The following is a 16674-nucleotide window of genomic DNA, read 5'->3' on the forward strand; positions in this document are numbered from 1 at the left end:
AGAAAAACCTTATATCATGTTTTCTTATGGAAAAAAAACCCTACCCTGGAAGAATAACCCGTTACAGGTTTAAAGAAAAACTTCCAGAAGAATAACCCCAAATCTTCCTGTATATATTCAAAGCCGCCCCTGTCTTTCATACCGCAAGTTATTCTTGGCATAGAATATACCCCAAAGATCAAATAGATTTACTGTTGCAGGTTTTTATAAGTAGGAAAAATGGACACCGCCGCCTTTGTACAGGTCTTTCACAGGTAAGCTTAGAATTTATCAGCAAGCCCTCGTAAATCTCTGCTCTATAGTACTATACACCTCTTTCCACTTTGCCAATCGTCTTTCCTCTCTCACGCTCACGATTTGTTTCCTTGATCTCTCATTACAACATTTTGATCTGTAAATAATGATGTTTCATAGTGGGGTCGCGATCAGAAGATGATTCTGGAATCGGATCGCAGCCAACAAAAGGCTGGGAACCGCTGTAATAGATATTTCGACATTTATTATTTGTTGCACTTACTTTATTTCCATTCGCAGTGTTCATGCTGGTTCCCATTATTGTTCCACCAAATTTTCATTTGAATTGAATTACATATAATTGTTTCCTCCAATAAATTAAAAATGTTTTTGGTATATATTTTTATTACATTGTTTTACTTATAGAATAGTTTTATGATATACATACATTATATACAATAATTATAAAATTCTTCTTCTCTGTTTACATATTATAGCTATTTTGAAAATATTTTCAAGGATTTCAAATTTTTTAGTAATTGCAAGAGTTCTCAAAATTTACTAATTAATTAGCCGTGGATTTTTATTTAAAGATAAATAATTAAATCGTTTATGTCTTAATTATGGGTACGGGATACTTCGTCCTTTAGGTCTATTCGTCCACATTGTCTATTTGTCCCCTAGGGCTATTCATCCCCAGATCGTTAAAAAAAACAATATGATGGCCAAATCCCTCTTCCTGTCTGAAACTGCTATTTTCTGCCAATTTTGAAACCCTTCGGTGCGAGTGGAGGTGGGGATGGGGGCTGCATTCTGTTGAACCCATGTCTAGACTGCTGTGACTGTGAGCTGGCATGTATAGGAAGCTATTTTCTTAATTGCTAACTAGAGAAAGGTCTAAATTTTGTTTATTAAATTTAAAGACAATTATTGCCATGTCTGCAATGCAAACACATTCATTAATTGTGAAGTGGTTGAAGATGTTATGACCATGGACCTTATGTATTATAAAGTCCATGTTATAACTAATTGATGTCTAGTCTACATGGAACTACCATTATTGTTGTCCGGGGACTAATTGGTCTTAGGGATGAAGAGTCATGGGACGAATTGTCTGCGACGAACTGACAATAGAAGCTAGTTCTCCGGGGACGAATAGTCCCAGGGGACTAATAGATCTTGGACGAACTGTCTTTTGGGACGAGTTGTCTGTCAACGAATTGTCTTGGTAAAAATTGTTGGGGGACGAATTGTCCTTAATTAGTTTATTACAACCCTTGGAACGGAACGGATGGACGACATGCACAATATTGTCAATAAACAAAGCTAAGACATTTTTTTGTGAAATTGCCAGATTCAAAATTTAATCTCCAAAATTATATTTTAATAGCAATTCGCGAACATGGCGGTCGACTGGACGAGCCTTGATCCATACTATGTATTGGAAGTTAGGAACGCATTGACGACATAACAATTAAAAAAATTAAATAAATTTTAGCCAGGTACAATTGCCATAATACTACTTTTATCGTATAACTGGTAGAAATGGCGAGCAACAGAGTCAGTGTCCATTGTGATTTAAATTGACCAGTTTTTCTTTAGCTTAAAAATAGTCCGATTTTTTATCCCTGTTTATATAATATATTTCCTCTGCAAGATAAGGTTGTGGTTCTGGGTAATGATAAATCATGCTTATGGCAATACCCAAAGCTGACTGATCTTCACGATGGCATTTATGGTATTTAAATACATCGAATGGACATCTAAGTCTTTGCTCAGTCCCTTCAGGCATAATACAATATCTCTGAAGAGCGCATGTTAACCAGGATCTCATGATGGCGTAGGAATACAGGTTGTTTTTCACAACCAAACCAAATGTCGCGCCTGCTTCTTTTATTTTATGAAACAAACATGGTTTCTCTTGAAAATATTCAAATGTTTTAGGAAATGTGTGATTAACTAGAAAAAATGGTAGATGTTCTACTGAGCGGAAAATGACACCAGTTTCCTTCACAAAATTAAATGTTGGTGTAAATCTTGAACTTCTAATTCGACCCGAAGCATCCATGTACATGACGAAACCATATTGGTTCAGGACTTCCTGTAACAAATAAAATATAGATAAAATATGAACAATAATTATGGGGATTACAACCATTGAGCCTATTGTGTGGGGATTCTACTATATAACAATCTGATTAAAACACAGATCCAATTTCGTTTTGTTTTTATAGTTCAAAATTTAGATTTTACTTGTCTTTACTACACTTGGATCTGGAAGCGTTGTTATTTAACTCGTGTTCTGCTTTAAATGAGGGGTCAGCCAATCAAATGGTCTGTCGAATCGAGCGTTTGACCTTTTTTGCGCGGAACTGTGGGTAGACATTAGCGGCAATAGAAATCAAAACAAAGCAAAAGTAGATAAAATATACATGGCGGTCGCTAATTGGTTAATCGAATGACTGACGTAATCGGGTCAAATGTCGCTTGCTTGGTACCTGACGTCATAGAACGTGAACTCCCACTATAACTTGTTAGATCTACATGCCGAAAGTATAAAAAACAAAACGAAATATAGATCTATATTTTAATTAGATATTTTTTGTGGTTAAAAATATGTGATTCAAGTAAAACAACCAGCATAATATAATTATATTATACAGCATAGTAACGCATTAAAATGGCCTGACGATTCGTTTGATAACGATGAAAGTACTAGCCAAAAATTTAATTTTTAGTGTTTTTTTCTCTAATGTTTGAATTTGACTTTTATGTTTAATTGATCGAGAGATCGTTTTATATTATTTTTTTCTATATAGATCATCATTATATCATACACAATGACATTATTTATGAATAGTCCCAAGACGGACGAAAACTACTTTAAAATGTTTAAAATGTTATTAAACCATGCGTTGAAATGGTTAGCACGTGCGCGCTGCTCTGTATCATACGGTCTGTCATTGAGTCAACTGGCGGGGTTTCGATTCCTCGGTTGTACGTGACAAGGAGTAGGGTCGCTTGTCCAACCCCGTGGGTTTTCTTCGGGTCCTCCGGTTTCCTCCCACTGCTAAAGACCATGTGAACCATGTGTTAGTCCCGAAATGACCTAGTTTGTGTCGAGTGGACGTTAAACTCTCTCTCTCTCTCTCTCTCTCTCTCTGTTTGTGTCGGCATACCTTTTATCTTTCATCGTTTACCGTGAAACAAGGTATCTGTGAATAGTCTAGTTTTATGTGGATTGGGTAGTCATGTGGTATATTCTTGTTTAAAACAAGCAATAACAGCTTTGTGCCAAGATAAGACACATCTGTGTTTACATTGTGTTCTGCTGCCGTATAACCGTGAGACTTGGTCAATATCGGGATGTACGTCCATTTTATACACATTTTACAAAATTTCGGAACAAACATATGGCTTATTTGGCTTGTGTAGGGAGTATTTAGCAGTGGGGGGCAAAAAAGGGAACTAGACAAAACCAACTAGGCTGGCCAGGTGACTATATTCTTTGTCACGCGCAAACTTGGGATTCAAATCAAGCCACTTGATTCAATGCCCGAACTTATGATCTAAAGACAACTCGACCAACGAACCTCCCTTAAAGGGACAATAACACTCTTGCTGACTTGACAGCTCCAGAAAATAAACAAAATAGCCTTATTCTAAGTACTAGATGTGTTAGTGTCCTACCTGTTGTGTAAATTATCCATTAAATCTTATTTTACTTGTCCAAAGGGTTTAAAAATATTGTTAAATCCAAGTCACATTTGTAAAGCTTTACGTCAGGCTTTTCAAATCAATTAGTTGAATTTTTCTAATTTTTTTAAATTAGGTGTGTTAAGATGAAATTTATATCATCAATTAATTGGAATATTGTAAAATAGTAAAAATAGTACATTTTGTTGACCAGAATAAAGATTGTGACATGTTATTCAGTTACAACAAGAGTGGTATCGAGCCTTTGAAGGCGCTCCACCGCAAAATAAAGTGTTTGGACCGATTTCTGAATCAAGAAAATATGTTCGTTAAAACAGTCGGTCATTTTGCTATGTCAAACTTTATTTCATCTGTTTTTCAATTTGTTCCAAAGCAGCAAATTGTCAGTCTTACAGAAACTCTGTTCAAGTAAATAATACAGTTAAAAGTTAACAGTAGAAACGAGATTTGGAGGTGAAAATTTTCAAACTAAATGAATAATTTTATAAATTTCCTCTCGGAATCATCCTATTTAGATATTTAAAAAAATCCTTTTAAATTTTGATTTTCTATTTCTAATCTAGATCACTTTTTGAACCTGATACCTCTCTATAAACGCGCTGACTGCGCATGTAAGTTACTAAGAAATTTACCTGTATTATAATTGGTTTCCAGGCACAAAGATGTAGAACTTTTATATGTTCAGGATATTTGTCAAACTCAAAAGTTCTTAATTCACATTTGCCATACCTTCTCACCTGAAAGCATTTCAAGTGATATTTAATTCAAGACGTTAAACTAAATAATAATTTTATGTACGTGCTTGATTTCTCCATATTTGGAAGCCACAGGGGGTCAATGACTAAAGCGCTGGTTCAACAACCAGGCGGTCCAGGGTTCGAACTAAATAGTAAGTGCAGGAGGACTGCAATACACACAAAACAAAACTGGCAAGATAAACCACATAGACATGGCAAGAAATAAGCAACAAATTATCAAATCAAATGAATGAATCCGGGGCCAGCCGTAAGCGTCCATTGCGCTGTACAGTCTGTAATCATATAGGCTTCACTAAGAATAAAATAAAAAAGATGTAACATATCTTGAATGAAAATCATCTACCGGTTGACGTTAGAACGTCAAAAAAGATTTAACTTACGGCTTGTCGTTCTGTTTCGTTTAATCCTATATCATATATAATAACTTTGATGTCAGGATAAGCTGGCCTTAAAATAGTGTCCAGCGAATACAGCGAGGCCTTCGCTTCATCAAAATGATTAGAAGAGATACCAAATACAATCGCGGGAGTATCAGGAATGGGTATCGTGGGGTCTGGTAAATCGGGTATATAGACGTCACCGGATGTTGTAGTCCTACTCGGGAAACCAAAACGGAAAAGATACTCTTCTACTTCCGGGGTAGTCTTCATCCCCAACAGACGCTTCATGTTACTGAGCTTGGTGGCATTGAAATAAGCCTTACAATTTGTATCAAGGCCGTACACTCGACCTGTATAAATATAACCACATTAATTGTGAAATCCTGTGATCTATAAATATAATGGGGGGTTGGATGGCCGAATGGTTAGCACGTGTCGCTGTATCATAAGGTCTGTCATTGAGTCAACTGGCGTGGTTTCGAATCCCTAGTTTTACGTGACAAGGAGTAGGGTCGCCGGGTCCTCCGATTTCCTCCCACTGCTAAAGACCCCTACGCGCAAGCGAAGTATTGAAATAAAATTGAACCATGTGTTAGTGCCGAAATGACCTAGTGTGTGTCGAGTGGACGTTAAACTCTCTCTCTGTCTCTCTCTCTCTCTCCCTTTTGTGACAAAGTACTCTACAACTTTCACCAACTTGAACGATCATTTAGGTGCATAGAACTTATTGACCTAAGCTGCTTTTGATAATATATATATTATAATGACTTTTCAACTCTGTATACATTTCTGTTAAGGCACGAACTGGCTATGATCTAATTAAACATGTAATTAATCTCATATGTCATTTAAAAACTACATATAATCTGTGTACAAGCTCCACATGACTTCAAAGGAATATGCACTGGTCAGTAAGCATTCCATGACGAGATAAAATAGACAATTGCAAGTATGATCATAAGTCTTATCTATTGTCCGAGGGTATATAACGAGGAATTTGCTGATTGTTAGAGAGACGAGCGGAGAGGAGCAGAGACGCAGACGAGATAAAAGCAGAGACCGACGAATGGACTCGTCCGAGTTCAGCCGCTGCCTTGGCAGAGGGTCGGAATAGTGGATTTAATATTGTTATATGTGTTCCTATTGTATTCTAGTTCCCGATGTAGTTTAGTTCATGTTGTATGTAACTGTTTGATATTCTGTCCCGATGTACATAAATCATATATTTACTAAACTGATCTCTGTTATCACTAAGATAGTTTTACACTTTCTCCAGTATTGGAAATATTTTAAAATGTTATAAATATGTTTATTTTATAAATACAATTAAAATGGTAAAATTTGTCACACAAATTAGGGTAAATTCTATTTGTTATACAACGATGTTCCGCTGACATTAACATGGGGGGGGGGGGGGTATGGATATGAATCAGATTTTAATTTTGAAATCAATATTAACCTACCTCAAGGGGTTTAACGTACACTCGAAACAAACTGGATCATTTCGCGACGAACATATGGTTCTTTTTTTTCTCAATAGTTCGTTTGCACGTAGGGGTCTTTGACAGTGGTAGTAAACCCACGCGATTGGTCAGGCGACCCTGCTTACTGTCACGTGCAAGTATGGGATTGAAACCACACCACATGACTAAATTACAGACCACCTGCATCTCACGCCCCCCCCCCTCCCCAATGTCTCAGATAAAGAGATTGTGTGTTAACGTCCACTCGATATAAACTGGGTCATTTCGGGACCAGCCCATGGTTCAATTGTATTAAAATAATTGGCATGCAGTGGGAGGAAACATGAGGACCCTTACCACTTGTCACGTACAAGCGAGGATCGAAACCACGCCACTTGACTCCATGACAGACCTTATGATCTAAAGCGCACGTTTAGACCATTCTGACACCCAACCTCCCGATTAATTTTAGATTTTATTACTGCTTAATGAAGACTAGAGGAGTTATGTCGAAACGTCGCCCAGTATTCAGCAGTAATTGTATTCCATAGAAATGTATATATTTCACGTTCCATTCCTATGGTATCATTAAAGGGACAATAACACTCTTGCTGGCTTGAAAGCTCCAGAAAATAAATAATATCTCTATCTAAGTACTAGATGTTTAAGTGTCCTACCTGTTGTGTAAATTATCCATTACATCCTATTTTACTTGTCCAGTGGTTCGAAAATATTTTTAAATCGAAGTTTCATTTGAAATGGTTTACGTTAGACGTTTCAAACCATTATGTTGAATTTTTCAAAATTTTTAAATAAGGTGTGTTAAGATGAAATTTGTATCATCAATTAATTGAAATATTCTAAAAAAAGTACAATTTGTTGACCAGAATAAAGATTGGGACATATTATTCAGTTACAACAAGAGTGGTATTGAGCCTTTAAAACAGTTCATATTAATTCTATAACAATTTTCTCATAAATATCCATTCTATGACCTAACATTTTTCTAAAGATATCAATTCGATCAAGTGACACTGAACTAGAGCTGACACGTGGCAATGACGACTTACCTTCTTCTTTAACGTCACGTGATGATTTTATATTGACATGAATGAAACTTGGAATCTGTAATAATAATAATAATAATAATAATGCCCAAGCATTAGAAATCATTGCTGACATTAATCATTACAGTCCGATAAGCTATATTTAACGGAGCTAAGCCTCCAAATAAATATTAACCTTAATATTCAAAATTTAAAAAATAACCGAATTTAAGGGGCATTATATGGGAGATTAGATAAAGAGCTGGCAGTTCTCGCTATAATAGCTAAACACTAGATAATGTAAAGGGCATTTGATAAAAAAAATTCAGTCAAATTGATCCATTCTCAATCGAGAATTTAGCGATTGAATTTTGGTCCTGCATCGATCATCATTACGGAAGTCGGTACGATAAAAAACATAGTCTCGATTATCAAGCTTTTGATTTAATCATGAATGAGCGTTGAGCAGCAGATCGGATCCTAATCCAGTAAATATCGCAGACTATGGTTGACATGGGGAGTTGATTATGGTCTGGATAATTTAATTAATGTCTAATTAATAATTTAGAAAACATTTCAGGCCTAAAGAAAGACCTGCAATAGGCAGACTTAGCTCTTGCATAATGTATGTTTAAATTTAATATTGGTCCATGCAATCTCATTGTCAAAATATGGGATCCTAATATGCAATATTTAAGACACCATGGACATCTTAAAATAAGTACATTACGTCAGGTGTAATGAATAAAGAAAATATTGCGGAAGTAATTAAAATGTTTGAATCACATTCGACAAAATAATCAGACTTTTAAAAATGTGTAGAATGGACTCAGCAGGCGCAAGCTCCTGTCGTACAATTTGGACTGTTCATTTCCCCGAACATAATTGGCTCGAAATTTCACTAAAACATATACCCGACACAAACTAGGTTCAATCTTATATTGAGTCTTTAACCGTTGAAAGACCCGGAGAGAACATACAAGGTTTATATTCAAAAATGAAATTTAAAAAATGGTCCCTTGTCAAGTAGTACTGCCCCTTTAATAATAACTACAGGAGGACGACATCACACATAAACAAGGTTTATTCCCACGAAGGCGCAGTTATTGACCGTAAAAGATTAAACGGTTACATCTCACTGTGCCCACTTTTGATTAATCCAATTAAGGTCTAATTAGGATTAGTATATTAAGCGGATTAGGATTAGGTGTTATAGGTAATTAGATGGAAAAAAACAAATATTGAAAGTGACTAAATATTCAGTCTTATAATTGGTGAGATGAACTCACTGTAATCGTTAAAGTGATGAATTTTATTCAAAAAATGACACTTGAATATAATATGAATTATGTTCAGTAAGCCTACACATTACACGGTCTTTATAAGGACACACAGAAGTCAGTCTGTCATATTTCATCATGGCAAACGTTCAAGTAAACATCCAGTACATCCCCAATGCTCAAGGTGGAGAAAACTTAGTCCATGAAGAATACAAATTCCGAGTGAAGAATCGAAAATTGTTATATTTTCATTAAATTATAAAGTGCTAATGTGATGTATGATATATCCATGTATGTTATATTTTTATTAAATATTTTATATATAAAACATCGAAAATTGTTATATTTTCATTAAATTATAAAGTGCTAATGTGATGTATGATATATCCATGTATGTTATATTTTTATTAAATATATATAAAACATCTAATTACCTATAACACCTAATCCTAATCCGCTTAATCCACTAAGCACAGTGAGGACACATCGATTAAACTAGGTCGTTTTCGACGACTTTTGGGGAATCCAGCACCTAGAGATTAAAATGGATTAAAAACGAAACAATGGTGTTATAGATGGTTATGATAAGAATTTACACTTTCATAATCCCCAATGTAACTAATTAACCAACATTTTAGCATCATTTTTGGCATAAGAAATGAAAACATAACTACACTATAACAAAAATTTCGCCAAATAAGACACCTTGTCTAAATACTCGACTAAAGTCAATTCCTCTTCCTCGTGTCTTCCTTTTAATTCCTTGAGCTGGATTTGGATTTGAGCATATTTATATCTCTTCCTTGGTGGTTAATATTTCTTGTTGTAAAAATGTGACTTTAACACCGTTAATTGGGTCCTAAAAGCAACATGCCTCTCTTCAAACGAAAGCCGACAAGTCGATACCTGCACCTTCACGGGAAGGATTAATTTTGGTCACGCTCTGTAACTGCGCCTTCGTGGGAATACACCATAAACAATTACACAAGTCAAACTTACGAATATGACAAAATATATACAGATTTATTAGATTGGGGGCCAACCGTTAGCGGCCACAATGCTGTACAACCTCGAGCTCCACTCAAAATGACAGCAAACTAACAATATCCAAGCAAAAAACGGCGTATATTTCCCAAATGTGGGAATATGCGTACCTTAAGTTATGATCGACTTACAAGAAATTATATCTCAGCACATTGAAGAAAAATAACTCCTATGTAAAATAAAAATTAAAATTAAAAAATGTGTAAGTAAGATGTTTTAACAGTCGAATTCAATTCCTACATTTGTATTTTATTTGGTTTATTTTATGTTTGTATTTAATTTATATACTTTAGCCGTTTGGACACTTAAACATACATTATGCAAGAGCTAAATCTGCCTATTGCCGGTCTTTCTTTAGGCCTGAAATGTTTACTAAATTATTAATTAGACATTAATTAACTTATCCAAGCCATAATCAACTCTCGATGGCATCGGATTTCTCCGATATTAAATAGATTAGAACAGTTCAGCCATATTTTGATTTAAGCTAAAAATGGAGGAGCGAGACTTAGCTTCGAACAACCAGTACGGTGGTTGAAATTATTGCACACGTCGTGTCAAACCTTCAAAGGCTAATATCTTCGCTCGCAATAGAGTAATTTGAATGAAATTTTCAAATTATTCATTTTACATCATATATTTTCGAACTATTATAGTAAGAATGGCTAGCTCTTTATCTAAATCTTACATAATGTATCTTTGATCGTTGAAGTTGTGCGCTACAAAAATGTAAAAGAATAAAAAAAATAATAATATTAAAATGGGTTTTATCCACACCGTGTTACTCTGACAAAAAATAAAACCCTCTCTCATTCATTCATTCATTCATTCGTCCCATTAGTAAAGTAAATCTAATATATCCAGACGACCCTAGTATACGCGCACAAAATGTTGCTCTCAGTTTATTTTAGTTTCGCAGATTTTCCATTAGTCACTATTTAGTTTTTTTGGGAAATTAAAAGACATTTTGAAAATTACATTTGATCATAACCGGTCTTTCTTTAGGCCTGAAATGTTTACTAAATTATTAATTAGACATTAATTAACTTATCCAAGCCATAATCAACTCTCGATGGCATCGGATTTCTCCGATATTAAATAGATTAGAACAGTTCAGCCATATTTTGATTTAAGCTAAAAATGGAGGAGCGAGACTTAGCTTCGAACAACCAGTACGGTGGTTGAAATTATTGCACACGTCTTGTCAAACCTTCAAAGGCTAATATCTTCGCTCGCAATAGAGTAATTTGAATGAAATTTTCAAATTATTCATTTTACATCATATATTTTCGAACTATTATAGTAAGAATGGCTAGTTCTTTATCTAAATCTTACATAATGTATCTTTGATCGTTGAAGTTGTGCGCTACAAAAATGTAAAAGAATAAAAAAAATAATAATATTAAAATGGGTTTTATCCACACCGTGTTACTCTGACAAAAAATAAAACCCTCTCTCATTCATTCATTCATTCGTCCCATTAGTAAAGTGTTAATATTTATAAATCTAATATATCCAGACGACCCTATGTATACGCGCACAAAATGTTGCTCTCAGTTTATTTTAGTTTCGCAGATTTTCCATTAGTCACTATTTAGTTTTTTGGGGAAATTAAAAGACATTTTGAAAATTACATTTGATCATAACCGGTGGTCAAGTACACACGAGAGTGGACGATGAAAGTCATGCATGAATGAATAAAAAGGGGTACTTGGTGTTCATGAAAGTTGTGTTAAGCGAAAAATAAACCCAACACATATAACAAAAAAGAAACAAATAGATCAGTAACTTACGTGAAATCTTGTCGGCATAGTCATAATAATAACCAGACAGACACAGGCGATAAACACAAGTCTGTGTTTGGCATCCTTCTTCAATTTCATAGTTTATGTAACACAAAGGTTCTTGTATGGAAATGTGGAACAGTAGAGATTTGAGTGACGAGAACAAGCTGATCAAAGTTTTATATTAAACATTGATATGTGATTGATTTCAACATCAGCTGTTGGCACAAGAACACGTAATGGTTATTGAAAGGAAACCCATTTTATTGCATACACCATGCTTTGCTGAGACGGATTATAAAGATTTACACTATATATTCCTATAATCCCTGGCGACTTGTTCTATATCGGTCATATATACAGTAATAAAGAAGCGTTACCAAGAAGTGACATTTAGTACTGATTATTTGTCGCGGTTTCTTGGCTTCGCCTTCGCACATATAGTTATGGCGAAAAGGGAAGAATGAGTTCTTATCGGCTTCCACACATTTCATTGTAATTCAGTTACATTCATGGATAAATGAAATGAAATGGGGTTTAACGTCCTACTATTCTGCTCCGACTGCGCTAATGAAGATGGGCATACACCATACAGTGTGCTATGAGGGAAATTGTGCCCTACTCTTATAATTCCAACTGCCAAGACATCTTTTACGTGCATGCCAATAATATATACGCGGGACCTCCTTTTTCGTTCCACCCGAATGACTATACATCTGTCCTTGTCAGGCCCTCCGACAATCCCGATGAATTTTCTCGGCCAATGCAGGGATCGAACACCCGACCTCCAGACTAGCGAGCCTTTCTTTCATAAGGTCTGTCATTCAGTGATTGAGTCAAGTGGCGTTGTTTCGATTCCCCGATTGTACGTTACAAGGAATAGGGTCGCCTGTCCATCCTCGTGGGATTTCTCCGGTTTCCTCCCACTCCTTAACACCACTACGAGCCAGCCAATTATTGAAATAAAATTGAACCATATGGACGTACCCTCACCCCCCCTCTCTCTCTCTCATTTTTGAAATTATTTTGGATAACTAATAACACCGAAGGCCTGCTTTATTTGAAACTTGTTTATACAGTTTTCAGACAGTTGAAGTTATGTTTTTTACAAATCACATAATGTTACAGCTATATACGGAATAAATAAATCAATGTTATATTATCAACTTAGTCACAGCGGTTTGCACAATATCACAATAGCTACAGCGAAATACAATAACTTTATATATACGTACGATGATCATTTTTTTAGCTGAAAAACTCACGGTAAACTAAAGAAAAGCTACAAGCATAATGGAAAAACAAAAAGTAAATTAGAAAGGTTTGGACTAAGATGTGAAATGGGCAAAAGCCGGAAAGCGGGAAGTTCCAGCAACCTTGAGATTGACCGAACCTTAAACTTTGCAACTAGACATTTCAGTTGGAAAGCGCGCGACTTGGTATTCGCGAAGATATTTTTCTATCGAGGGAGCTGAGAGGTCTCCAACGTGATCAGGAACCAATCGAAATTAGAACCGAAAATGTAGGGTATTACGTGAAGGCCTTGATAAGATGTCCGAAGTTAAAGCGAGATCAAGCCTTCTGTTGAAGATGAGATTCATGCTGACCCATATCTCGATAACTATCACGAAATTAGGATTAACGTCTTACTGGGCTAACGCCATACAGTTTGCCCGACAGACAAATTCCAACTATCAAGGGTTCCTATACGTACACAAGAACTTGTGTTTTTTGTCCCATCTAAACGACTAGACGCTGCCCTTGCCAGCTCCTCCGCCCTCTATCACTGACAAGTGGGGAACCACGCGTGATAATCCACAGAAATTTTCTCGGCCAACAATGGGATCGAACCCTGGACCGCCTGGTTAGTGAGCCAGCGCCTTAAGCACTGATATATCGCGGCTTCCCTAAAGAATCTCAAAGATAAGAATTGTGGGAGGAAATAGATTTTAAAAATTGGCTTCCGGTTTAAAAATGGTTGCACTTCTAATGAGTTTTAACTTGATGAGATTAATCTAAAAAATCTGATAAATGACTACTATCGACAAATAGTATTAAATATTCATAATAACACAACTTTATGAATGTATTACTTTTTGCTTTATTACATTCAACATTTCAATAATCTCACAGTTATCTTTATCAAGCAATCTATATAAATAAAATCAAAGTGTGGTATATATGTGTGTATGTCGTCGCGCTCCACCGCACATGTGGTATCAAATTAACCGTGATTGTTTTAAGCTATCGAATTTGGACCCTGGACGAATTTGGGCCCCGAACCCCGGGCGAATTTGGTCCCCGGACGAATTTAGGCCCGGGGCGAACATACATCCATACGGCGAATTTGGGCCCCGGGGATGCCGGGTATCCTGCTGGTGATCAATAATGCCTTCTTCTTGTTCTATTAGTGATATTGCAGACAAGTTGTCTTATTTTATTATGTTTGCGCACGCGCAGGGATCGATACCGCGACTGCAAGCCAGAGGTGACCGACCAACTAGAGCCCGAAGCGCGACACTCCAGACCACTAGGCCACCCCACCCCCTGATCAATATTGATTACTGCCAACGTTTATAGTACATTCATGAGTAAAACAATATATAGCAATCAAAACATCAAATTAATTAGGATATAATATAACAACTATCACTTCACTATCTCTCATACAGATTGAACAGGGACCGAAGCCACCACCATTAACCCCATTATACTCATACAATCAATACAACTTACTACAAAATTAACTAGTCTAAATCTTTTTGAATAATTCGGTAATCTTAAATAATCTAAATAGCAGTTACCACAAAAAATTAGGATGAAACCACCACCACTGCCCTTCCTTATTGTCATAAACTCCAAATAAAATTAACTCAATCATAATCACATGCATAACTCATTAAACACCACCGCCATTAACTGCATTATGATATCAACCCATTTCATGCATTAGATATAGCTCGGTCATTGTCTCTTTGTTCATTTCAATTTAGGCCTATGTGTCTGGATTTCTAAGGCTTCGTACTCTTTTCTTCCATGCTTGAATATTTCTAGTCAGACCATTGGGATTATCTCGATCTATATGGTGGGTAGGCTTTCCAATAATGTGATCTAAGTTCACAAAGTATTCTCAGACTTAGGTTAAGAATTTACTTAAAATTGTTTCCTTATTTTAACTAAAATATAGCCCCTTATAACACTTTTGTTGTTTTAATGTATCAAACACATCAATAAGAAACTATGTGCAAAGTTTTGTGTTTCTGGATCAAAGATATTTCTCATAAACATTGATTGAATGGTGAATAAATTATTACTTAAGTCTGAGAATGCTTTGTATGTTCGGGACCTGCTACGGCGGATTTGTTGGCCTAGTTGCTGCTTTGTGTTCTTTAACTCTCACTGATAACGGGCGGCATGTTTCCCCTATATACGTGGATTTAACACTACATTGAATTTGGTACACTGTACCTTTAGCGTCAACATAATTTGGTGTTTTAGTTTTCCAATTTGTGTTGATCAGTGATTTTAATGATACTCCTCCACTAAAGGATACAATAATCCGAAGCTGTATAAGCAAAATAATCAGCAAAATACAAGGTAAAAAATCCATTTTATATATTTTACAGCTAGCGGTACATCATCATAGTACTAACAGTATTAATATTTTACAGCTAGCGGTACATCATCATGGTACTAACGGTATTAACTATATTTTACAGCTAGCGGTACATCACCATGGTATTAACTATTAACGGTATTAACTATATTTTATAGCTAGAGGTACATCATCATGGTACTAACGGTATTAACTATATTTTATATATTTTACAGCGAGCGGTACATCATCATGGTACTAACGGTATTAGCATCTTTATAAATCTTTCATATTGGTAAGTGGTTTTTTTTTCGAATAACATGCAATCACATCTATAAAAGAAATGACGACTTCACTTTTATTAAAAAGTCACACAAAAGTGTAAAGCGTGACAATGGTAGAAACTATTTTTTGATATCTATACAAATACATGATGGTATACTGTTTGTTGATTGATGCACAAAATCAAAGTCTTAAAGGCCGAATAGCTCTATTTTAACCATAACATGATCCATTCTACACCTTTCTTTTTAATTAGTATTTTGTCGTTTGAGAATTAGCCATGTTTAATTAATTCGCATTGTCTACTGATTTCAAAGATACGTTATGTAAGATTTAGATAAAGAGCTGGTCGTTCTTGCTGTCGACTCAATGACAGACTTTATGATACAGCGCGCGCACGCTAACCATTCAGCCATCCAACCCCCTTTTTAATTTCGAATATTATGGATAATATTGAGTTAGAGGTCTATCTCCTTTAATCAATTATCGAACAAGTCGCATTTGAATAAAACACTTGCACGAAAGGCTAAAATATAGTTTTGGTCAAAATAACGTCTCTTCCATGGACAACAAAATTATTTAATTTAGTTGGTATTGATGTAGGTTCAAGTGCATCATTAGGAACCAAATGGTGAAAATTTTATGAAAATTGAATGGGAATTGACTCTAATATGAGCAAAAAAACAAACAAATGTAATGGCTTGTTAATTGTTTTATAGTGTTCCTAATTGTGTTGTCTATGGTCACATTTATTTTCCTGGAAAGCACCTGTCTTAGGGTATGTTAGTTTGATATCTATATTTATATCTTTGTCATAACAGATTAAGTATTGTTTAATGGTCGAGAGCGAGACATTAAGTAATATATTGTAACAACATGAGGGCCGTGAGGCCCGAATGTTTTTACAATATATTACGCAATGTTTTAAGCTCGAGACCATTAAATAACTTAAAATACAGACACTTGCACGTGCTTTGCAATGAAATACGTCACTCGAGTTCAATATTTTACCAAGTTACGCTTGGCACATTGCCCGTACAATTATTTGAAATAATGGTACTCCAACATCAAAGGACGACGTCACATCTGTA

The 16674-nt window shown here is 35.5% G+C and overlaps 1 protein-coding gene across 1 annotated transcript; it reads right to left on the bottom strand.

The window, feature by feature from the left end:
- Positions 1-715: 715 nt before the first annotated feature.
- On the bottom strand, positions 716-11881 carry LOC126828707 (uncharacterized). Its single transcript, XM_050558659.2, has 5 exons — positions 11716-11881; positions 7623-7677; positions 5090-5439; positions 4584-4688; positions 716-2335 (listed from the first exon to the last, which is right to left on the bottom strand). The coding sequence occupies exons 1-5, from the start codon at positions 11803-11805 to the stop codon at positions 1838-1840; spliced, it is 1098 nt and encodes a 365-aa protein (XP_050414616.1). The 5' UTR covers positions 11806-11881; the 3' UTR covers positions 716-1837.
- Between the last annotated feature and the right edge of the window lie 4793 nt (positions 11882-16674).

The sequence above is a fragment of the Patella vulgata genome, chromosome 1 (assembly GCF_932274485.2).
Source record: "Patella vulgata chromosome 1, xgPatVulg1.2, whole genome shotgun sequence".
In the NCBI taxonomy this organism is placed as follows: Eukaryota; Metazoa; Mollusca; class Gastropoda; family Patellidae; genus Patella; species Patella vulgata.